This window comes from Erithacus rubecula (assembly GCF_903797595.1).
Source record: "Erithacus rubecula genome assembly, chromosome: 5".
Lineage (NCBI taxonomy): Eukaryota > Metazoa > Chordata > Aves > Passeriformes > Muscicapidae > Erithacus > Erithacus rubecula.
In genome coordinates, this window is record NC_136687.1 from 43259501 (window position 1) to 43284225 (window position 24725).

The 24725-nt window shown below is 41.9% G+C and overlaps 1 protein-coding gene across 10 annotated transcripts in view; it reads right to left on the minus strand.

The window, feature by feature from the left end:
* Positions 1-20637, minus strand: part of EPHA5 (EPH receptor A5) — a 197640-nt gene extending 177003 nt beyond the window's left edge. For all 10 annotated transcript variants that reach the window (XM_079305384.1, XM_079305390.1, XM_079305392.1 and 7 more), the window contains exons 1-2: positions 20353-20637; positions 5723-5787 (exon numbers count right to left, since the gene is read on the minus strand). In XM_079305384.1, the coding sequence (XP_079161510.1) occupies positions 5723-5787; positions 20353-20479 (192 nt within the window). In that variant the 5' untranslated portion in view covers positions 20480-20637. The remainder of the gene's footprint in view (positions 1-5722; positions 5788-20352) is intronic.
* Positions 20638-24725: the final 4088 nt, after the last annotated feature.

A 24725-nucleotide genomic window follows, 5' to 3' on the forward strand; every position in this document is an offset into this window, starting at 1 on the left:
GTGATGGAGCCCTGCTTTCCTGGAGATGACTGAACACCTGCTGGCCATTAAGAAATAGGGAAGAAATTCCTTGTTTTGCTTTGCTTGTGTGCATGGCTTTTGCTTTAGTGATTGAACTGCCTTTATCTACGCCCATGAGTTTTCCCACTTTTAACCTTCTGATTCTCTACCCCATCCTACTGGGGCGAGGGGTATGAGCAAGCAGCTCTGTGGGGCTCAGCTGCTGGCTGGGGTTAAACTACAGAGCAAATCCTTCTGAATTCCTTTTCCACACTGGTCACAGATGAGCAGCAGCATTTTCAGGGAAAAAAAAAAACACAGGCTGCCAAAAGTACTGACCTGAAAATGCCAATTATAATCGTAACTACATGACACAGCTCAATGGTGCCAAGAACCCTCCTTCTCCTTTCACTGCCCCCTATCCCTCCCCCTTTATTTTATTTCTATCCCTGAGGGCAAGCACTGCCTCCAATCCAGGATTCCTGTGTTAAATCTCTGTCTGAACTAGGATTGATGGAGAGCAACAAGATCTATTCCCAAATCATGCTGAGTAATCTAAAACAGCTGTTGTTTTTAAATTTAAAAAGGAAACCTAAGGTACCTATCCTCAAAAAAATAAGCCAGAAATTCTGCTTAGGAAAAAATCCCCTAACCAAATCAAACAAACAAAAAATTCTCAAAAAACCAACAAACCCCAAACCAATCAAGAAAAAAAATCAAGACCCCCCCTATATCCTAAATAAATTAGAAACAACTTGTGGAATCAGTCTAGCTGAATTTACCTTCCAACTTTCTGTATTTGGCCTTACTAACCACCCAAAAGAGAGGAAATTGCTGTTCACATGCAAGAAATCATCTAGCTCCCTCACAATTCTTTATTTGTTGCAGAAAATTAACACCGCCACAGGACCAGGTTCTTCAGTACATGTTTATTTTTCCAGTATGAGCGTAAAGAAAAAAAACCCAAAACCATCACATGGAGCTGTGCAATGAGCCACAGCAAAGAACCAATACACCAAGGACCACAGAGACTTTCCTGTTCTGTGTTACAGGAAGTTCAGGGAAATCAGTGCTAAATGGAGGAGATGGAAGAGAACCCTTTATGTAAAAGCAAAGCAGGTGTCTGGCACCTTGATTTGGACAGAAGAAGTGTCCTTATAATCTGCAAAGAAAGAAGTTTTAAAGTGAAAGGAGAGAGGGTCTGAAACAAGTAAGTCAGCCCTATAATAGCCACTGGAACAAAAATCATACATAATTGCTGAATAAATCAAACCAGCTAAGAAAGGTTTTATTTTAATCAGCAACTTTGTTTTCAGTTGGCCAGAGCAAGTAAAACTACACAGCATGAGTTTGCAGGGTGCTCTGTAACTTCTGCCTCTGCTATGGCTTTGCAGCAAGTTGAAATGCGTAACACAGCCTCCTGCCAGATCGAGAGAGAAGAGGATACAATACAGCCTACAAACACTGCCTGACCTCACCTGACTATTTCTGAACAGCACTTACTGCTGTTCCTACCTCTCCAAGCTTCCATATGATAAAAATGTATGTTTAGCAGAGGGAAGTACAGGCAGCTTCTGCAGGTTGGAGCTGTTCAGTGTCATGGCCATTACAATGCACACGCAAACGTCTGATGTGCCCACTTTGGGCAATCCTAGCAGTGCCCCAGGAATCAGCCCAGAGGTAAAAAATTTTGCAGAACTGCTGTACAAGCCCTTAATAGAAAACCTGGCTGGTTTTGTTCATGTGCTTGGTGGGCTTCCTATTACACAAGAGGGACCAGACTTTCCTGATATAGCCTCTGGTAATTACAGTAACCTCCTTCAAGTTAAAACAAACTTACAAGAGCTGCAAAAAAAAGTCAAAATAGTCCCTTCGGCACATAGCAACAGGATCAATTCCTAACCTGAGTACAAAAAGGACAGCATTTTCCATGCTCACCATGCTCTTTTGTCAGGGAACAACTGCCTTTTCTAAGCTCCATGGCCTTGAGGACCTCACAGAAACTTTGCTCATGCTTTAACGGATAAAACGCATGTTTAAAAACTGACTACACAACTGCTGAAAGCTGCTGAACCCACACAGGGCAGCCAGGAAGCCACATTACTGCAATTTACATATCCTTCAGGGAAAAGCAGTAGAAATAAGAAAGCCCTTTCTCCTGCTCAACAGCTGGCTCTTCATACCAGGAGGTATTGTTTCAAAACCCAACTTGACCATAGCATGTTTCAGTCATCTCATTCCTATGTATCCCTCAGTACTTCATAGGAAGGAAGAGGGGGATTTTTCTTACCTTCTGTGTGCATAGGGAATATGAAGGCCAACCAGGCTGCAAGGAGAATGGCCACCACCCAAACCAGTACCAGGTAAGTGCCTTGCCAAACAGAGCACTTCAAAGAACACCCTTGACTGAAGTGCTTGTCTCCCTTCCCATAAAACCCACTTCTCACAAGATGAGCCAGCCCACAGTTCCACAGTGGATCAAGGTCTGATCTTGTGGGGAATTAAGCAGCTGTAGTGTTTCTTCATTTGAGATGACAAGCATGAAATAGGTCTACCTTTAAGCCTGATCTGTTTCCAGGCTGGAGACTCAGTCTCCTTTCCATACAATGCTGCTTTCATTTCCCAGGTTAGATTACATTTTCCTATTGTGTTCAGCAAAAATGAGGTGAACAAGAGAAACAAGGACAGCTGGACCTTTTTTGAACATGGAACATTTTAAAGATTCAATACACAAAAATTAACACTGTAATAAGCTGTAATAGAAGTTTAGACTATGATAACTACAAAGGATCTGCCAAAAGCAAGTTCATTTGGCTTGCCTGGACCTCTTATCCCCACTGTCTTGGAAGGGGCTTTTTGTTGGGTTTTGTTGTTTGTTTTACATGTGGAAATCTGTTTTCAAAACCTATCAGTTTGAGCCTTTATGAAATGAAGAAAATTTCTCCCAAGCACTCCCATACAAGGCCAAAGATTAAACACTTGCTTTCTTTAACAGCAATATATATATATATTTAATATGCCTCTATACAGTCTCCTACTTCTAGCAGTTATGGCTCTAAGAAAAGTATCTAAGTTCCATTAAGATCATAATAAAAATCAAGTGGAGAAGTAGCAACACTGGAAGAGTACCAATGTATCTTCAGTTGGAACTCCACCATTGTTGAAAAGTGACTGAACTCCTCAGGATGCTGTTCACACCAATAATAAAACACCATGCATCAAAAAGCTTACCTCAGAACAAGCTTTGTATCTACACCCTCTGGTGTTGCAAAGTGTGACACATCCTGGCATTTTTGCTTCTTTCCTTCATGGGGGACTGTGCAGAAAGATGCTTGAAAAATTTTCCCTAGGAGAACATCCTGAGATAACAAATTCATATGAGAATGCCTCAAAGCACATGAGAATGCCTATCTTTGATGTCAATTAAAACTCCCTCCTTTTCCAAGTTCAAATCCTGAAGGAAGAGTGACTTTAAATACTTATGTTAAGCAAAGAGTGTGTAACTGCAGTGCAGCTGATTGCAATGCAGATGTAGCAATTATAGAAGTAACTCTGGGAAGACCTCTCTCAGTACTAATAAAATATTGCAAATATATTAGAAAAAAAAAAAAAAAAACAAAAAATCGTTTGGGCCAACCTCCTGGATTTTTATGATGTACCATGAAAACAAAGAAGATTAAGATGAGATTTCTGGAAATTTGAAAACCAACTGCCTAATTCACTTTTAAATACAAAGCAGAAGTTAATTAAGGAAAAAAAAAATCCCTGTTGAGTCAGTAACCTTTAATTTGACACTCATGAGTGTATTTCTATGTCCTCTTTGGAAACTGAGCTTGTAAATACAGGAAAGTTTCCCTAAATAATGAAAAGATACAACTGCAGCTTATGTATAGGATAGTCAGCTTTTGATTTATTCATCTATACATATAGACTCAGAAGTATTCTGAACTTCTCAGGCCTGTTTATCTACTGACATTCTTTTAAGGGTATTGGGATATACCAGCACTGTGCTTTATAACACAGGAAAAATACCAGAAGATGTTAAAAAAAAAAAAATCAACCTTTAATAACTGTATATTGGGACCTTTATGGCACCAAAATATTGCTCTGTCAGCATGTCTGGCAGTGGTTATTCCAATGGCCACACAAACAAGCGGACTAAGTTTTATTCTCAGCTTTAAATCAATAGATTAAAAAAACAAATTTTAAAAAAGGGTATAGACTAACTATAACAGGATTAGATCTTGGAATGAATTGAAAACCAAATCATATCCCTGTGTAGCTTTCACATCCCTGCTGTAACCCATGCCTGTAAACATGCAGCTTGTGCAAGCGAGGCTGCCATTTCTACAACCTTTCATTCACACAGAATATATGGAAAGCCAGACTTTAATTTATTGTCTAATATACATGTATATTTATTTTTCTTCCCATGGTTGGCCGAATTTTATGTAAACACCATCTATATAACAATCCAACTGGAGTCCAAGACAATTAGGCAGTCTGTTTCATCTCATCACTAGAACTCTGGAATACCACATCCCTGAGATTGGAGGGCTCAGTCATGCAGCATTTCTAACTTAGAAACACACAGTGCTCATGGCTTTCAGTAACTGACAGGAATACCCAGCATGGTGCAGAAATCAACCTTTCAAGACTACACCAAATCTGTCACAGCACAGCACTGCTGTGTTTGGGATGCCCCAAACCAAAGACCAAAAATCACAGCCGAGACTGCTCACATGATGCAGTCAGGTCAAGCAGATACACTGGAGGGTATTAATGCATCTAAACTCCACCGTTTATAAGGATAAAATTAGGAGGCCAGGTTCTTTCAGGCACAGAATCACAAGAATGGGTCAGGTTGGAAGGGAACACAGAGGGCTCATCTGGTCCAACACCCCTACTCAAGCAGGGCCAACCCAGAGTACATAGCATAGGATTGTGTTCAGGGGGTTCTTGAATATTTCAGTGAGGTAGACTTCACAACCTCTCTGGGCAACCTGTGACCCACACAATAACCCATGATCACCCACACAATAACCAAGTTCTTCCTCATGTTCAGGTGAAGCTGTGCATCAGTTTCTGCCCTTTGCTTCTTGCCCTATTGCTCAGCACCACTGAGCAGAGCCTGGCTCCATCCTCTTGGCACCCTCTCTTCACTTACAGATATTTCAGTTGTCTTTTTTTGAGGGTGAACAGTCCTTAATATAGGTAATGGTAAGAGATAGAGGCTCTCCAAGATGCTTAGAACTCAATTTCAGTGTTATCAGGTCCCAAAACTTTACCACAAATCTGAGATGTATTTGTGAACAGCCTTGTTCATTTAAAGCTAAAAGTAATCTTCCAGGTCTTGCTTTCCAGAAGCTAACTTCCAAAAAATCATGTTCCACATTTACTGCAAAGGCTCAAGAAAAAACTCCAGAATTTATAACTTAAGATAAATTTAAATAACCTCACAGATTTTCTTGGTGAGAGGGGAGGAGTGAGGAGGCTGACTCATTATTTTTTTAATACTTGTGGTTGGCTCTGCTGCATAAATAAATCAATCCCCTAGCCATACAGCTCCATTTCTTCAGTCACAGCTTGTAGTTGGTGTTTTTTTTTCCCTCCATTGCCGACAAATCACTCTAGAGAGTTTTTAAACCCAGTAGTCTACTTTCCAAATGGAAACAATTAATATAATCTGTGAGAGAGAAAGCAAACAACAGCAGAGACTTACCCCATTTTTTGGGTAGGCTATCCATCCTAAATCCCCCATTACTGTACGCGAGTCCAGTAAATTCACTGAAAATAAAAGAAAAAAACTTGTTAAATAAGATGGATGGATTATAAACTTCAGCATGTATTTCAAGGTATGGATGGCTCTGGTAAACAGACTGTTCATAATTAACCAAGGAAGTTGGATTTCTGTAGAGCAGAATAACAATGAGATCATACAATGAAAGCAATTCTATGCAAGCATTAGCTTATTCCTTTGAGATCTGCCACAGAAACCAAGTTGCAAATACATTGAACTTCTGTAAAACCCAGATCCTTCACATTTTTAGGACCTTGATCTTCTGGAGGGAGTAAGTACATCATGCACACTGTGTGTTTACATGTACACCTACAACATACAGTGTATAGGTATAAATATACATTCACAAACAACCTATGCATGTTTATACACACATTTCTTCTAAGTTGGCATGCATTTTTTGGCATAATCAAGCCCTTAGGATAAAAATGAAACAATAATTTAATTTCAGAAGTATTATATGAGCAAGTATTAATTTTATCAGGAATGTATTATTGTCTTCCTCTTCCACATTTTTCTCCAAGTCTTTGACATCTTCATTATAAGCTATGCAAGGGATCTTTTTTCTTCTGCACACAAAAATTAATGAGTAGTTGTAAGTCACACAAGCAACCAACAAATTAACATTCAACAGCCAACAAAACTATTCCCAAGTTTGTAACCTTTTTTTCCTCTCTTACAACCTGAAATACTGAGTAAGAAGTGAAAAGGACTAAACCTATGCAAACTTAACTCAGCTAAGAAAAACTGTAGCAGCTTCTGGTGCTGAGCTTTTACTTCCTGCACCCAGGGCTCTAAATCTCCTAGGCAGAAGATTGTCTCTGAATCATCAATTGTCATCCAAAATCTCAATTTAGGAGCAACTTTTGTCTATCTTAATGCTTCATCAGATTACAACACTCACTTCTCTCAGTACATTTGTCTGCATAAGACCTCACTTCTTGTACTCATGTCCTTCCTGAAAAGGAAGTGACTGTCCTGGGTCTTCAATTCCTGACCTTTACCTGGTGTGGTCTTTAAAAATCTCCCACTGGAAGTTTCGGTAATTGGACTTTCAAGACTATACAGCGGATGATTATCTAGACCCAGAACAAGCCTGAAATGAGTGCTGAGGTTTTGTTCTCCTTCCTTTAGAATTGCAACAATGTAGGCACTTAAAGATTGCTACAGAAGAAAACCAAACTGGTTGCATGGACAAATTTGAAGAAGGCAGGTATCATAACTAACCCTCAGGGTTACACCATTTACGGAAGCATGGTAAGAAAATCCAGAAGTATACTATGCTACAAAGCTTCCTCCTTTAAAATATTAAGGAATATTTATAAACAAATGAAGACTAAGCAACTGATTTAGTTTGAAAAAGAAACCAAAGTTCTCTAAATCAATTTGGTCTTTATTATTGTACTGCACTGAAGGCTGACTGCTGTAGTCCCTAGTACACAAAACCAGGCCAAAACACAAAAAATACAACACAGAGTCCTCAGATTTGGCAAACATCTATTGTAAAAGTGGTTTGTCCATCCAGATATTTTCACATGTATGCAAGTGTATTAATGCAGGACCCTATCACAAGGCATACATATTCTGCCTGGTCAAATATATTTTGTGTGATGTTGAGCAAAACACATTCGGTGGCTCAGGGTTTTCGTTTCTGGACTGCTTTTTCCTGCCAAAAGAGGAAACAGTTGGAAGCTGTCAGTACTACCAAACTACAGGACATGTGGTGGAAGCAATACTCAGAGACTATGCTGGACTATATTCACAGTAAGTAAACATACAATCAGGTGGCTTTCTACCCCAAAGTCCATGCAAAATAAAAGTACTGTTTTCACCGATCACTAGATATGTCACCCAGTTATGCCCAGTCTTTCCCCTTATGAAGTCTTCAGGTAAAATGGTCATTGATTTTTGCAGCTTCAGCTGAAGTCAACCACTGCTATCCCAGTGTTTCTGAACTACATTGCATTTTCTTGGGATAAAAAGAATGACCCTAAAATATTCTTCAAAATAAGACATACATAAATAACATATCCCATATTGTAACTGTATACGATTTTAAAAAGCAAGAGACAGCATTAAAGTTGTTAAAATGGCAGGTTTACTCAAATTCCTTCTATTACAATCACTGTAATTAAACTGTGCAGAACAGTATATTCAAGTCGTTAAGTTGCAATGGGTGCAAAACAAGTATTGATCTACATTGTACAACTTAATTAAAAGTTGTCCTGGAGATGCTACTAATGAATGCAATTAGATGCTGTGTTTGATGTCACAAGTTTTTTCATGGCATGCTAATTATGGAAAAAGCAGAAAACGTACTTTATTCAAACATCAGATCATAAAAAAGATATGATACAACTAAATATTGTATTTTATTTCTATCAATGACAATTTTTAAATTGCTGTTATTAACTTCAAACACAAAATAATTTTCTGCATATGAAAAGATAATCCAGCCCATTCAACTGTAAGTCAAGTCAGTGGGAATTTTCTGACTAGTGAGTCAGCTAGCATAGATGTATACCAAATCCCCAGCTCAGAAAGACTCAGTTCCTCTTGAATCCTCTCTCATTCTGCATAAAGCAAAATAAATAGGATGGAATACATCTTTTGACGGACACCATGCAGTAACTCAAAACTCAAGTACCAGGAAGGCAAAAGTGACAAGTGACTTGAAGCTGTGCCCGGGTCTGGGCTGGTGTGGAGACCAGAGGGGCTCCCACCACAGCTCAGGCAGCTCTGAGGGGCTGTAAGGCACAGCAGACACAGAAGACTGCCCATAACCATCTGCTCAGGGCTGCTTTCACAGTGTAGCATCTGAAACAGTGCACTGCCTCCATCTGCTCTGATGAATATATTTGGCCAATAAGTTAAGCCACCTCCAAGGACAGAGATGTTTTGCTTTGAGAAGCCCCAAAATTCTAGTACCTAAACACAAATTATTGCTTGCTCCATCAAGATAGGTGTCTGCATCTTCCCCATCTGCACCCTCCCCAGTCACTTCCAGTATGTCTGTCCTTCACTTATATAATTTCCAGGTCACCACCCCAATGCAGCCTCAAAACAGGGCCCCAGCATCCCCCACTCCAAGGGGATGTCTCCTCCAACAGCACAGGTGCAGGAGTACCCTGTGGCAGGGTGCTTTGGGGATGTTCTCTCAGGCAGCCTTCCCGTCCTGCACTGCCAGAGAGGTCACACACTGGTCCCGTTACAGGAACCCAGACAGGCTCAGCACCACTTCTCTTTCCACCACCTTACAGCCTGGCAGGAATACTATTTTTGCTGAAAGGGTTTTTATAAAAAAAAAACAAACACCCGCTAATTGGCCAGGCTGGGAAAAAATCAGTGAGAAAGCAGCAGATAAAATAGACACCTGGAACAGAGGAAAACAGGAACTGAACCAGTTCTTCCCTGTGATAACAGGCAGCATGTATTTGGCTGTGGCTGTTTATCAACAAAGTAAACCAAACACTCAGGACACCAAAGAAGGCAATTCAGGAACACCTCCAGCTACGTGTGCAAGGCTCCATACTTCAAAAGGTCTAGTGCCAGCTCCTGTGTAGCTGGTGACTCCTGGACTCGCCCCAGTACTGCCAACTCCATGGTCATAACTCAGCTGTATCCAAGGAGCATTTGGGATACTATGGAGTTAACCCCGCTGAAAAAAAAAATTATCTTCAGAAATTACTAGCAACTCTGCTTGGCCCATAATCTTCAAAGGCTCTAAAATAACAGAACTCATTTACTCCCATATCTCTTCTCCTCAGCAACAGCTAGCTTTATCTCAAGGAAAAAGCAAAAAACCTCAGACCCCATAAGCACACACTTAGCACCTGTATCTTTGCCAGCAAACTTGGAACATAATATATTTTTTGCTCATCTACACCATCAGTGCATCCATCCCACAAGCCCTAATTATTTCTAATGCTCAGTCAAGGGGAACACAAAACCACACAGATCTATATCATCATTAACTTCCATGCCTTCAGGGTAGGATAAATGATGATTAAGTCAAAGTTATACCACAGCCCCCCCTCACACACATTTTTTTTTCCTAATACAGAATAATAGCCTGGGGAGTTTGCATACACTGTTGTTCTCAGACAGGCTGGTTACTACAGGTGAGCAACCAAGTTAGAGTAAAAACAGACATGATCTAAACCTTTGTCCTGAACTCTAGCTGGTGAATCAATAGTGGTTTTTCACTTGGGAATCTCTGTCAGGGAGCTTGGATATAGCTTTTTACACAAATGTCCTTGTCATGGTCATTAAACTGGCATTTAGCAGCTTAACCATGCCTACACAGGGACAGTAGCTGGGAGGAAGCACATGAAATGCCAAGGCTGATGGCATTCAACATTGACCTAAACCAACACTCTACAGCACAGCAGAGCTCCCACCTGGCACAGCCACCTAAAACAGGTGGCAGCAATAGCTTGCCCAGGAGAAAGCATGATGGGCTTGTCATAAGGGTATACAATGCCTGAAGTAGAAACCACCAATTCATAGATTGTTTTGATCACACCACTGCAGTGAGATGGTTCCTCTGACTCTGGGCTGGAGCAGGATCACCTGAAGCATCGTTTTTTTCCTCACTTCAATTTCAAGTAGGAGGAAAAAAAAACAAGCTAAAAATCAAGGATGCCCCACCAACAGTCTAGAACACTGAGTATTTCTGATCCTACCAGCTACACATCCTCCTGTCATTTCAGTATCTAAAAGATCTTCCAGGAAATCCTCCACTGCTTACACCACAACAGTGTCTGCAGGCACACAAAAACTGAACTCTTCTGAGTTGTCATGGTCTTTGAGCTGATTTCCAATAAATCATACACTAGAATAATCCTGCTCTTCAGTAGCACCATTTGCAAGCTAAGGTTTACCACAAGGTACACTCTGCCAAAATATACTCTGAGAGCTCTGGAATAGGCAAAATCATCATGATAGCAAAAGCTGATAGAATTTATATCACGATAAAGCCATATGTAAAGCCATAAGAATCTCTTTTTATTTTATTTCATTTCACTAAAATATACCTGAAACAGGAGGGAAGGAAAATCCTCTCTGACCCTAAAAACCACTTTCCATCACAAAACAAACAGGAGTAAAGAAACCTTCCTTAAAGCCTACATAAATATTTCAAAACATCATATGACCTCTAAAGTAGCACATTTCTAAATAACAACATTTAAATAAAAATGTTTTGTTTTTAACAACTGAAGGAAAACTCTTCTTTAATAAACTTGTTACAAATAGAACAGGAATCTGAACATTATTTTTGGTAGCCTGAGGCTGAAGTCTGTTATGAAAGAAGGTGTAGTCATGCTCCTACACCCTCCTTCAGGCTCCTCCTGCAGCTCCTGGACCCCTTTCCACACACACTGCAGGACACAGTGCAGCTCCAGCCTTTTTGTAGGCGGTCAAGGTAGCCACAGCTCTGACCCAACACTCACAGCTCATGGGAACAACTACATTTAAAGAACTTGTGAGAAACCTCCCACAGGAATACACACTGACAATTAAGCAGGAGGTGAAACATTCTGCTGAATGGGGGTCAAGATGAGACAGCAACGTTTTGCACTTCATCAGAAGGTCTCCTGAATAGCATCACAGCCTTTACTCTCCTTTACCCAAAGGAGGGGGCATAGCTGCCAACATATCACCATTAACAGAGCTGGTTTCTCCTTACAATGCATAAATCCCCATCCTTCCTCCAGTCATTCCAGGGGTCACAGCACTACCAAGACACATGGACCGCAGAGGAATCTTCATCATCATCATAATGAGTCAAAGTTTTCCTGCTTCATAAATCTTCACTGATTTTATTGCAGTTCTTTGTTGCAGTTCATTCATTTTCCAACAGTTTCCCCTGTTGTGCCAAGTGTTTATCTAAAAAGTATGTACCAAGGCACTCCAACAAGGGACAGTCAAAAAATAACCCAAGAAAGCAAAAACAAATTAAAAAATCAAACTCTAAAGAAATCAAGGTCATCAGGGAGTAGATGCCTTGAATTAATTAGCTACATTGAGTAGGGACAAAACACAAAGGCAAGAACCTCTGAAATATTTCCATCAGTGGAAACAAGCTACATCAGAGTGCAAGCCGTAGCAGAACCTATTATTTACAGCCCACTGGAGGAGGAAAGTATACACTACTTAATGAACTTGCAAGCTAATATTAACAGCAGATTTATATTTTATTATGTTGGCTTCATTCTGATCCAAGTTATCATTATTCCCTTTTATAGCAAGAGCCAAAATGCTTGAATCTGCATCACAGATTCATAGGTTTTTAAGGCCAGATGGACAACTGGAATCCTAACATCAACTAGGGAATTTAATCCAGTAATTTCTGCATTACATCTGTAATTTGCTTGAACACACTGTTTACAAGGGAATGTTACTGCCCTTTGACCAAGTTCTTCAGGTTGGCTGCATTTTTCCCCACAGGCATAGAACCAGCCATAGCATCAGGGAGGGAGACCCAAAGCTCACTTTGATAACCAGACCCACTAAAACAACCAGAAAAAGCCAATTTTGTCCTTCCCACCATACATCACTTAAAGAAAAAAGTGGTTGGATTAGCCTGACTAAAATGCCTAGAAACCCAAAAACTCCAGCAATAGTTTGCTTTTCTTTAATGATAAACACACCTATTCCCACCAAAATCACCTTTAACTGAAAAGGCTTTATTCACTGTGAAAAAAGTCAGGAAAATGTTTCCATTCTCACTCATAAAATTCACTGGAAACAACAGTGTACCAACACAACAGCAGATTTTTGAGCCGGCTGCAGCACCACTTTTTTTGGGTAACCATCTGGGCAAATATCACTTTACCCCTAAGAAATAAAAAGAAGCTTCCACTGAATGCAACATGCAAGCAGCCTGCATGGAGAAACCAAATACCAGCACTGTCCTGCAGATCAGGGCTTCCAACTACTGCCAAGGCATCTGCAAGCCATTAAAGGAGGTAGCTTCTTCAAGACCCTGCTTAAAGTTAGTACCTTATCAAGCACATACACAGTCAAGCCCAATGTTAGCACCCCAACAATTTCTCAGTGCAATCAAAAGACCTGCTAGCAGGGCTGAGATGAAATCTCACCTTCTTCCCTAAGTTAACAACTAAAAGCAATATGGTCTCTACAGTCTCTGTTCCTAAAAGGTATACTAAAAGACATGGATATCAAATTCTGTTATGCATATTGAAGAAATTGAAGAAATTTGGCACAGATACATCCAGACCTGGCAAGGCTGTCAGCTTTCACCACCAGTGGACTTGCAAGACCTCCCTGTCCAACACCAATAAAGCCTTCCTGTTGACAATAATGACTACTCTGCTGCCACTGAATTCATTCAAGTAGAAAATAAAAGGAACTGACATAATGCTTAATAAGCATTTGGGAGGAAAAAAAAGTTTAAAATTATCTATTGGCTATGCAGGGAGGTTGACAGTTTATCCCTTCTATTTCTGTTGAGGGAAGAGGGTGGAGATTGCTAGGGGGAACAGCATATTATCAACACAGAAGTAAGAAACTGCTTTTGAATATTAGTAAAGCAAAGATGGATAGGCCAAAAAGGCTAGGGTTTTGTTTAGACATTATCTTACAAAAGCAAGCATGCAGATAAAATTCCCAAATAGTTTCACTGTTTTGGGACATGCAAAACAGTTTAAGAAGTGATACAAGTCCATTCAGAAGCATCAAGAAATGCTCATTACTGATGCTGAATAATTAATTTTCTCTCAGGTGTTCCTCTATCCCCTCCGGGGATTACGAAGTTCAGACTGGTTGTTCTGATCTCTTTCTAAGTGATTCAGGTTAGAGAACCCAGTAGCTCCTGGCAAAACACTTCAATAGTGCCCCCTGCACCAAATTACATTAAAGCCTGCAAGCCCAGGGTTCTGTCCTGTCTCCTGCAGGTTCCATACCTGGTACACAGTCAGCTAAACCTCAGCTTCTGAAGGTAGTTTGTTCTCCATGCAGATCCCCAAGGCACAATGCTCCTTGCCAGCAGGAAGACAAGGGGCAGGAATCCCCTTCATCCTCAGGGATGCCAGATCAGCTTACAGGGGTATTCCCAGATCTGCTGTCATAATATATGCCCTATCACCTTCACCAGGAGGCATCACTTATCGTTCCAGCCAGTGGTCACCTGAGCAGCTCTGCTTGGTCAAAGCACTCCTAACATACCTGCTGCACAACTCAAATACCAGGGATGAGGGAGAGATATGGAGCATGTTTCCCACCACCACCACCCCCTGGTGAAACACCATGCACTAAATGTTCCCAGGGCAATTATTCTGGCCCAAAGCATTTTCAGCCCTCTCTGCAAGGCAGAAGCAGGAAGGCTGTGCTCACACACAAAATCCAGGGCAGCCTGCAGCTCCCAACACCCTTGTCCACAGCAGGCAATATGTGATGCATCTCTGCAAACTGCCACCCACCCATCACCTACCACACCCAGCAGCAATCAGGTGCTGTGAATCACAACACTCACATCTCCTGACCACTCTGGATCAGTTTCCTTGCAGGAGACAGTGATAATTGCTTTCTACCTCCAAGAGGATAACCACATTAAACCTTTGGAGAGGTTCAGATAATACACTGACCAAAGCCATAGCAAATACCAAAACTGAGACTGTAAGAGATATATAGGTCAAAGAGACAACTTAAAGGGTAACAAATCCCTAAAGAGAACTAAGCTACTGAAGGCCAGTGCTTAGGTTTGCCAATACAGCTGGCTGCGAAAGGAATAAATGCTTTCACCTGTCACCTTAATGTCCAGCTAATCACAGAGCAGAGTGAGGGACAGGCACAATGTGTACACAAAGGACAATCCAGCTCTCCATTCTGCCTGTGCACAGGCACATCTTTAGAATAAAGTAAGTTTTCAAAGGAAAAAAAGAATTCTCTAAAAGCTTTCTAAATATACAGCAATTTTTCTAGCAAAGCTCAAAGCTAACCAAATAAAAAAATCAAAAAAGTTTAGTGAAGAGAAAGTTTAAAAAAAAAACATGTTCATTCCAATGCAATAATTAATAAGGTATTCCTGCAGGATTCTCTGAGTAAAGAAAAATACCTAGTTTAAGTCCATGCTGGTTGAAATGAGGCCTCATCTCCCAGCAGCACTTACGGTCACCGAGAAAGGTGCACTTGTGAGAGATTTCAAGTCTGTGTTTGCGTGTTTTACTATAAAAACAAACGTTCTTTTTTAAACGCTTTTTAATAGACAGCAGTAGGTTGAGTATCTACTGAAGAGCTGAGTGAATACTCTTTCCTCCACAGAAGCAAGCAATTAAGAAATTCAGTGCTTCTATGAAGTGACCAATCTGTGTGCGTTTGGGTTTTTTCTCATTTTACTGTTATTCCATAACCAGGTTTCAATTTATTCCTGAACAGGAAGTGAGAATATAATTTTAAAGAGTTTGTTTTCTATTTTGGGGCAGGGTTTAATTTCCCTGACATCCCTGAGCAATGTTTAAAGCTCATCTCTATATGCAGACTTTCACACTTACGGGAATGGACCACTAGAAATGTAGCTCCAAGTCAGAAAGACTAGGGCATCTAACAGACCCATGTCTGCTCAAGACCCTAAAGCCAACAGGGTTTAACACCATCACTAAGCTGAGCTAATTCACCTGGACTTTACGAGGTCAAGGGCTCTGAGTTTGCTCAGCACATGCTGGACATCAGGATGCCTGTAAAAGCAGCATGGAAATCCTTGCAACAATAAAGCATAAGAAGAGAGTGCAGGGTACCATGTCATAAGCTGTCCCACCTTTTCAACTTCTGACAGATTTTATGAAATCCTGTTCTTACCTCACCACCTGTGCACCCCCTCAAACCTGCTGCAAAAAGCTTTGTATTTTTTTAGTGCAAAGAATAAACATTTCACCATGGGCAAGATTTTGTTTCCGTATTTAGCAGAAAGAGAACAGCAGACATGGAACTGGACTGTATACTGAAGCTAAAAAGTGAGGCAATGGTGAGGGAGTTAACAGTGGAAGGGGAAGAACCTGTCACACAAGCCCACTAACTTCTTTTCCTTCCATGATAATTGCCAGTTAATCCCTCTGTATTATTGTTGTGCAAATAGCTGCTTTATACATCAAATTATATAATCAACATTTACCACATTATAATCTGTCAGTTACTGTTTGAGACAGTTTGCCTGTTTTCTACAGTTTATCACAATTTTTAAGATAAGCTTCGAAAGGAAAAAGGCATTATCTTGGAGTCAATCTTTGTTATTGTTTATTTCCTTTTTTTAAAACACATCATTAGGCAACCATGCTTTTAGTCATATACTTAAAAGTGCTGAGTTTCAAATGTTGTTTTACTGTCAAAAGGATAGTAGTTCCATTTTCAAGCCATGACTGAGTCATTCTAAACCTCTTGAAAAGCCATAAATCACACATCAGACAGGTCCCAAAAAGACCATTAGACATGAGCTGTCCTTCTTCATACCAGTAATTCCACTGCAGTAAATTTAAAAGTTAATGGGACTACTCCAGTGAGTAAAATAAACACATGGCACTAAGGCTATGATCTACTCTCATGGAAAGCACACAGGGAACCATTCCAATACACCAAATACAGAACTGGTAACTCCTTAAAGCCTCCTTAAGGCACTGTGAGCACACTGAAATGTGCCCAGAATTACCTGTTTTGGATACACAAAACAGATGCATGCTAGCAGCACCCACCACCCACAGAACTACACAAAATGCTATAGTTGTGTGAATGCATGACATACTAAGCCAAGCCACTAAATGCAACCTAATAAGTAGAATGTTCTGATAGTGTGTATTTTTATCTGAAGCATTAGACTAATTTGAATACATTGATGTGAAAATTAAGATTATTTTACCACCTGCTTTTGCTACACAAAAAAAAAAACAAACCCAAAAACAACTTCCCAGAAAAGACTTCATTTACTAATTAAAGATAAACATTGTGATATTATAGCTAAATATGCATTTATCCAGTGTGCCATGACACAGAAATTATACACCACTATGAGACATCACATACACACACACAAGTCAACACACTGAGAACAGGTAGGCTCATTTCAGGCTCTGGCATGAATAATTTGCAAATTATAACCTTCCTTTAATTTTTGCCAGCACCAGACCCACCCCTTTAATTGTACTCATTTATTCATTCATACATTAAAATAAAAAATGATACATTGAGGTAAAGCAAACTTCAAAAAACCCTGAAAGAATTAAGAGGGAAAGGAACAAACCAGGAGTTAATAAAAAACAATAATATCCTTCTAGTCTTAAAACAAATACAACAAACTCTTAAGATCCATTTTGTCTTTCTCACCTTTGTCTACTTAAATCAATGTCATTCTTTTAGATTGCATTTCTTTTGATTTGCTTAACAGTACACTTCATTGTTAAGCACTGCCTCATCAGCACTTCTGCTGAAAAGCCCTAAAATGAAATATACTTTGTATTTAATTACAATTATGCAAATATCTTGTGAAATTACTTTGTTACAAGTGATCAGATATAAGGCATTTCATGATTTTAATAATTTTCCCACATGACACATTTTAAAGTCATCTAAGTGACGACCAAATGTGATCTGCAAACCTCTTCAAATCCAGAGGTGATGTGTAACAAATCATGAAGTTTAGGGTGAAAGGAGGAGTGTTTCCATAAATAATTTATACAAGCCACTTCCCAAACCCTAATATTTACAACAGAAGGATTTAAAACACATGCATTTAAAACCAAAGGCATTGCAGGAAGCCCAGCTGCGTATTGCAGGGCTGCCTCTCAGACCCTGTTATCATAGGGAATGCATTTTAAAGCAATAATCCACTTCTGGAATACCAACATTTCACAAAATTCTGCAATATTTTTAGGGTACTCTTTGGAATATTTTCATCGGGACTAAGTTCTGAATTTTTACCATTACTCAAAGCAAACAGTAAGTATCTGGTTTTAACAATGAACTCTGCTAAAGAGTTAAAAATGATGGCAAAACAACACTTGAAAATTAATTAATTTTACTCCAATGTATATTCTTCAATCCATTTTTTTGAGATATCTACGAAGGTGATCAGATCTGTGATAGAAGTTGGGCATTCAATACTTCTCCATAAAAATGCCAGGAGCTTCTGAAACTGAGCTGCCCCATGCAAAACCTTACTTCCATTATAAGGAACTAAAATAATTAATTTACTTTTTCCCCCCCTCTGAATCATAACCTAGATTTTGAAAGCATTTTCCCCTGAGTTCCCTCCACTAGAGGATAAAATAGAACATCATGTACTGCGAATTGTTAACTGCATGTATTTTATTCCATGAAGTCACTGTGGGTTACAGTAAGATTTAGAGAAACAAAAATATGATGCAGGTGTAAAGAAAAAAATTACTCTGAGAATGCCATCACCTATGCAACTGCTTACATGCTCCATGAGTACACAGCACACGGTATTGGCCAGTTGTTTAACCACACTGAGTAGGATGAGCAATAATAAATAAAAAATAAATTCAGAAAATCCAATACCACCAACTTTTGGAAACATTATTCACTGGTCTAAGATGGCAACCTCCATCTCGGCAAAAGTAAACTTCCTAACCAGCCGAAGAACTAACCCCAGGGGAGAAGCTTTCTCATCAGAGTCCAGAAGCAGCCAAATGAAGTTTTCAAACCCAAACTGGTGACTCGCACGCAGCCAGGTAGGTGGGCTTCAGCACCCGAGGTTTCTCATGCACTGGGCTCCACATACTGCAGGGTGAGCCATTCCCATGCACGGAGCTGTTCCATAGCAATTGGCAAAGGAGACACACTGTGAGAAGCACTTGTCAAATAATGCTTGTTTATAAATAAATCTCGCAGTGAAGGACAGCACTTACTGAATACAGTTCAGGCCCACAGTCAGACCCCTCCTAGCAGCAGCTTTTTAGCTTTGCATTTACAGAAGAGATGGAAATTAGAGAGCAGCAGTCAAAAAAGTAGCAGCAGAGACACTGTGAAACAAGTGCTCACACTGCTCATCATTACTGTAATATTTCCCTGCAACCTCCCTGTAAATATGCCACTAAACCCATTTGCTAGGTAGCTTCATTAATCCTTTCCAGTAGTTTCCTATCGTGTAAAAGTCCTATTCTGCAGCTGCCTGTTCAAGCAGAGTGCCTGTTCACCTCTGTGCTTGGCAAATGGTCCCATTGACTCAGTCAGTAATATCCAGCTTTTCTGAGAACTGGCAAGGATGACTGAGACAGGGCTTGCAGCATCTGTTGGTCTCTCAGCATAGTGTCATGGCAGACTGGTTCACACAGGACAGCATCCTTCCAAAAAGGAAAGTGAGTAACCGGGAAAGCCCTTCTAAATCAGCCACGCCATCTCAACAGCATTGCTCCCATGGGTGAAATCATCTGAAATTGCATGGGGACAGAAGGATTGGGCCCACCGTTATCTAACCAAGGCAAAGCCAAACCATTTCAAACCAATTCACAAATTCACAATTCACATTTCAAACCATTCCCAAACCAATGTACTTCGTGAACATTTGATATCAGTACTTCCCCCTTCCTCTGCACTTTTTTTTTAAAGAAAACTGCAATTCACATTATTCTCGCTCTCGAAAATAAATTAAAGCTAGCTGGTTACCTCAGGCCACATCTTTGAAATTCTGGTACGGTTTTCCTATACCAACCCCTGCACACCTCCTCCCTCTTCCAAAGGAGTTTCACAAATAATTACGGTGCATCACGACGCCAGCCTGCTTCGAGCCGCTGGCAATCCCTGCAGATGCTGAACTTCTCCACCCATTGCTTTCACATTATAGCCTGCCCACGGATCCAAAAATATTAGACTCTATGCAATGTGAAAAAATCCCAGCCTAATTTCAAAGAATGGAAGCATCCTGCTACACAAGAAGCCCGGACGCGGTTTTGGCCATTGGTCTCACAGAGATCAAAGGTATAAAAAAATCCGTCCCCAGCGGCCGCGCTCCGCTGCGGGTTACACACCGCCATCGCCGCGGCTTCCTCTCCTTTTTATTCGTCTATTTTAAGCCACGAAGTAAGCGCACTGCGGCCAGCGCTCGCAGGGCTCCCCACCGGGAGCCTCCCCTGCACGCCGAGTGCCGGCCGGCCCCGCCAGACCCCGCGCCCCGTGAGAACTGCCCCGTCCCAGCGCCGCCACCCCCCACCCAGACACCTGCGCGACTCCCGGGGCAAAACGCGGGCAGGCAGCACCGTGCGCACCCACCCGCACACATCCATCCCCCGCAGAAAGGGAACACCCGCCGCCAAACGCGCCCGTGCCGAGGCATCCGCGCACACCCACCGTGCCAGCCTGCCCGCGCTCACCGCCGCCTCCCTGCGCCGGGAGCCCCCTGCCCCATCGGCAGTGCCACCCGCATCCCCGCCGAGGCATTCGCCTTCCCGCGGGCAGAGCCTGTCTCCACTTCCCCCAGAATGTCCCAAAATTGAATCCGCCGAGTCTGAAGCCGCGCACCGCCGGGCAGCCACTCTCCCGGGTGGGCGCTGCCCCGACGTCCCGGCCGCCCCGTCCCCGCTCACCCTCGCTGCCGGGGCTGGCCCGCAGGCTCCGGAGCGCGGCGCACAGCAGCAGCGGCAGGAGGCACGTCCGACCGGGAGCCGGCGCCCCGGCGCGGCCGGCCCAGCCGCCGGTGCCCCGCGGCCCCATCCCGCCGCCGTTCAGCGCATGGGGTGGCGGCTCACCCCCAGCGCTGCCCGCCCGGGTCGGCTCAGGACGGGACGGGGCGGGCTAGCAGCGCGGACAGACCGGCTTCCCTCCGCTCCCGTCCAGCCGTCAACGCGACTGGGGAAGCAGGGGGCGGGGATGGGGAGGTGGCCCCGCGCCGCCGCGGAGACGCCCCCGACGGGGCGGACCCTCCGCCGTCGCCACCGCGTGCGAGGAGCGGCGTCCCCCGCGCCTCCCGGAACCCGCGGAGCAGCGGGCAGTGCACCGGGAGTGTCCGCCCTGAGGGAAATCCCTCGCAGACCGTGCGGCAGCGCTGTCCCTGCGAGGCGCCGCTCGAGCCTGCTCAGGGGATGCGGGAACACCAGATTTCCCCGCAGCAGCCACGGGTCACGATGCCTAAACCTACACACGCACGCCCCAGCCCAGAGCTGGCAAGGCTGAGAGGAAGGCTCACCCCTGGCCGCGTAAGCAAAAATGCCACAATCTCTATAATGGAGCCAATAGAAAGATGGGTTTCAGGTATTTTTTACCCCAAGCCATCATCAGAGCACAGCTTTGAATCCAGCACAGCTAGTCTTAGAGAATCACAGATAATGCTAAACTGGAAGAGACCGAGAGGATAATCAAGTCCAACTGCTAGCCCTTCACAGGACCATTCCCAAGAACCACACTTATAGAACCCTAGTTATCACTTAGGCCATCTCCCTAAAAAAAACCCAAAAACAAAAAAAATCCCAAAAAGAAATTAATTCTAGGAGGTTTATTCACTCATATTGGTTCGACCCATATCGCTCGAGGAAACTTCTTCCTCAAGACCAAACTCAGCCTTGCAGATGCATGAGCTGCAAGTCAAGGTTAACCACAGCCCTGCTCACCTCGTGCTGCCCCTCCATTTCACCCTTGTTGGTTTATATTATAAAAAGGTTAACCAAAGCTTGACTGCCTGCAAAAGGCTCTGTCTCCAAGGTGCAACGTTCAGGACTAGGGTTTCAAGCAAGTGGCAATAAAAGTACACAATCCCCGATATTGCCAGTTTGAAGAGGGCAAGTAGTTTTCAACTGAGGAACTTCAGATAACCTAGCTCTCTACACTGACATTACTCATATTTTATTCCTTATTAGCTGGCAAGTGTATTTCTCTGTGTCTTTACACCTCTGCTATTTCCATAAACATTGTCCTAAGCTGTTCACGGATATTATTTTCGTAAGTGTTGCCTCTTGTTGCAAGAGGATTTTCTACCTCAATCTAGTCAGCATTTTTACTGCCACCAGGAGGACAAGGCGAGGACTGCTACTTTACAGTAGAGCCACCAGCCAGGTGTAAAATGTGGCAAGCATCTCTTCACAGCACTGCCTCAGATCTTCACTATTTGAATACCCTCCTAGTCCGAAGTTCAAAAGGAGGTTTGTTATCACACCGGCCCTCTAAATGGCACATGACTGGACCCTCAGCTGGAATAAACCAGGGCTGAGAATGTCTGACCACAGCCCTGCATCAGATTAAGGAGGTGAGCAGGGCTATAGGGTATAGTAATTTCTAGGGATTTGCCACTTGTAAAAGCAATGGTAAATTTTGCCATCCAGAAATTGGGGCAATGCAGGAAATCAAAAACAGCACCTTGCTAGCATAGTGAAAAGGGTCACATGGCAAAGAACAAGTAAAATGGTAAGCTGGATGGGCACCTCTGCTGACTGAGGGGCAAGTCTGCTGTAGCTAGACAAGTATCTTAACAGATTCTCATGTCAAGTTGCTGTGCGCTCCCAATTTTCAATGTTGTTTGACAGTCACTAACTGCTGTTTGGACTGCCAGAATTATAATTTAGAGGCATTTCAGATGATATGTTAATGACATCTTAGCTTTCTAGGAAACACTGAGATGATCTGTACGATTCATAAGACAATCAAGAATAGCCATTGTGCTCTAGGTTTCATTCTACCTGCCTCTTTTTTTTTTCCTTACAAGAAGCAAGCTTCTGGTCCACAACATTTCTTTTGCTCCCCACAGCAAGAGTATCCTACCTCATCTCACCGGACATCATTTAGAACTGATAAAGAAGGAAATGCTGCCTTATAAATGGGGTATTGCCTTGTTCCCAAATGCAGAGTATTGCAATTTTATGCACCTTTTATGAATCCTATCTGCTGGGGTCTCAATCTTCTAAAATTCTCCTCCTGGTTTTGCCACCAATCTTACTAGTAATCCGCAGCAGGCAACTCCTCCCTGGGATTTTGCCTCATCAGTGCACCCAGCAGGCTCTTAAATAGAGGACAGAAATTCTAGCAAAGTGCTGCAGCATCTTATGTAGCCTTGATGGGTAATCAGAGAGAAGCTAGACAATCTGATGGGATCCCTTCTTATTTCCCATCAAAGAGTATATATTCTATTGCTTTGAGCAAATTCACTGTTGAAATCACTAGGGGTTGTCACCTTGCAAACTATTCAGGAACTTAAACCATCTCAGAATCATGCCATTTCTCCTCATATCCAGCTTATATTTTGTCTTAGTTTCAAATATTTCTTTCTGCTTCTCATTGACTTTTTCATGCCCCTTACATTTGTGTCTTTTCACCTATGAAAACAGCATTTCCTCTTAATCATCACTCAGTTAAGGTCTATATTTCATCCTTTATATCTGTTTCTCATGAGTCATTCCTGTAGAGTGACAGTAATGCTGTTATACTACAAAGTCCCTCCAGTTTTCCCAACATCTCCATCAGAACATTTTGCTCAGAAGTGTAATCATACTAGTGCCATAATAATCAACTGTCTCTAAAAGGCTTTTGAATATAGTGTCTGAAACTGAAATGACAGTTTTGCCTTGTGTAACTTGCTACTTCACATCTAATTTGCTGTCAGCTATTACATGTGTTTTAAACTATTTATTAAACCAGACATCTTTGGAGTTAATGCATTTCCGATTATTTCACTTAGATATGCAAAAGCTCATTTTCCCAAGTTTAATTTCTCTCCTGTGTAGGTAGTTCCCTTCATATAATTTCTGTGTTCTGACTGGCTTCTAATTCTGCATTGCCAATTCATTTCATCAGTGTGCTGTTTATCCTATCATCAACAGGATACACTTGAAAAATAAATGAATCTATCCTTCAGATTATTTCAGCAACCAAAAACTGCCAGCCAAATCTATTCCCTATATCATTACCCTTTACTAAAGTGTGAGGGCAAAATGCTTATTGCATCTCCATATTCAACAGGGCCTTCATTTGACAAAAGATTCAATTTCATACTTTAAATTTAAGTATAAACAGTCCCACTAAGCCCACATCTTCATTGCAACAATGGAATACAAGACCCACTGTAATGTGACAAACTATTTAATTAGTAAGGCATATAAGCATTTCCATTTTCTTTTGAAAACTTCTTTCCAGAGTCAGAGATGACATCTTTAAGGAATGCCCTAATGAAATCTAGTAATTTGTTTTTTTGTTTTTCCCCACAAGTCCTTCAAAACAGAAGAATTATCTCCTGTTCAAAAGCTAGATGTATATTAAAAGAAAAAACAATCCAGGACAGCTAAGCAGTTTTGCATAGTAGATATGGTTGGATTAGTACCATGACTGCACCTACAATTTGAGCACAAAATGGCTGGTGTTCAACACACACCACAGCAGCTTTTTCAGGCCACAGAAAGCAATAGTCAGAGCCCCAGTGGACAGCAGACAATCAGTGCCAGGAGCCAGCAGGGACAGGAATGTTACAGAGCCAGTGCAGGTGGGCCACTGCTTGGCCACAGGAGGTACGTCTGTGACTCTGTCCCTCGGGCTGCTGAAACCTTCACACTGCAGTGCAGAGAAAGATGTTCACCAATGAACTGGTAATTTGCATGAAGAAAAATGAGCAAGTGGTAAATAAAGAATTGCCTATGCAAGTTCACAACCCAGTCACTTGTATGGTCTCAGAACCAATTTATCTTTTGCCACCCCCTAGGAGCTATTGGCAACTGTGCACTAAGGAAAATCTGCTCACTTCACTTACAGTCTGAAATTAGATCCAAACCCATGAAAGTACATGAGAAAAACATATGATTTTTCTTTTTTTTCAGTCAGAAAATGCTTGGAGAAAGCATGACATTTCAGCCTGGCATTTTCTTTCGGAGTACTTCATCACCAGCCCTCAGTCCTGATAAGAGTCCTTCCAAAAGCACATGACCTGGCAGCACACTCTCCCCTTTGCAAATGCCGTGTCACTGCTTCCCTCTCACTGCCTCTC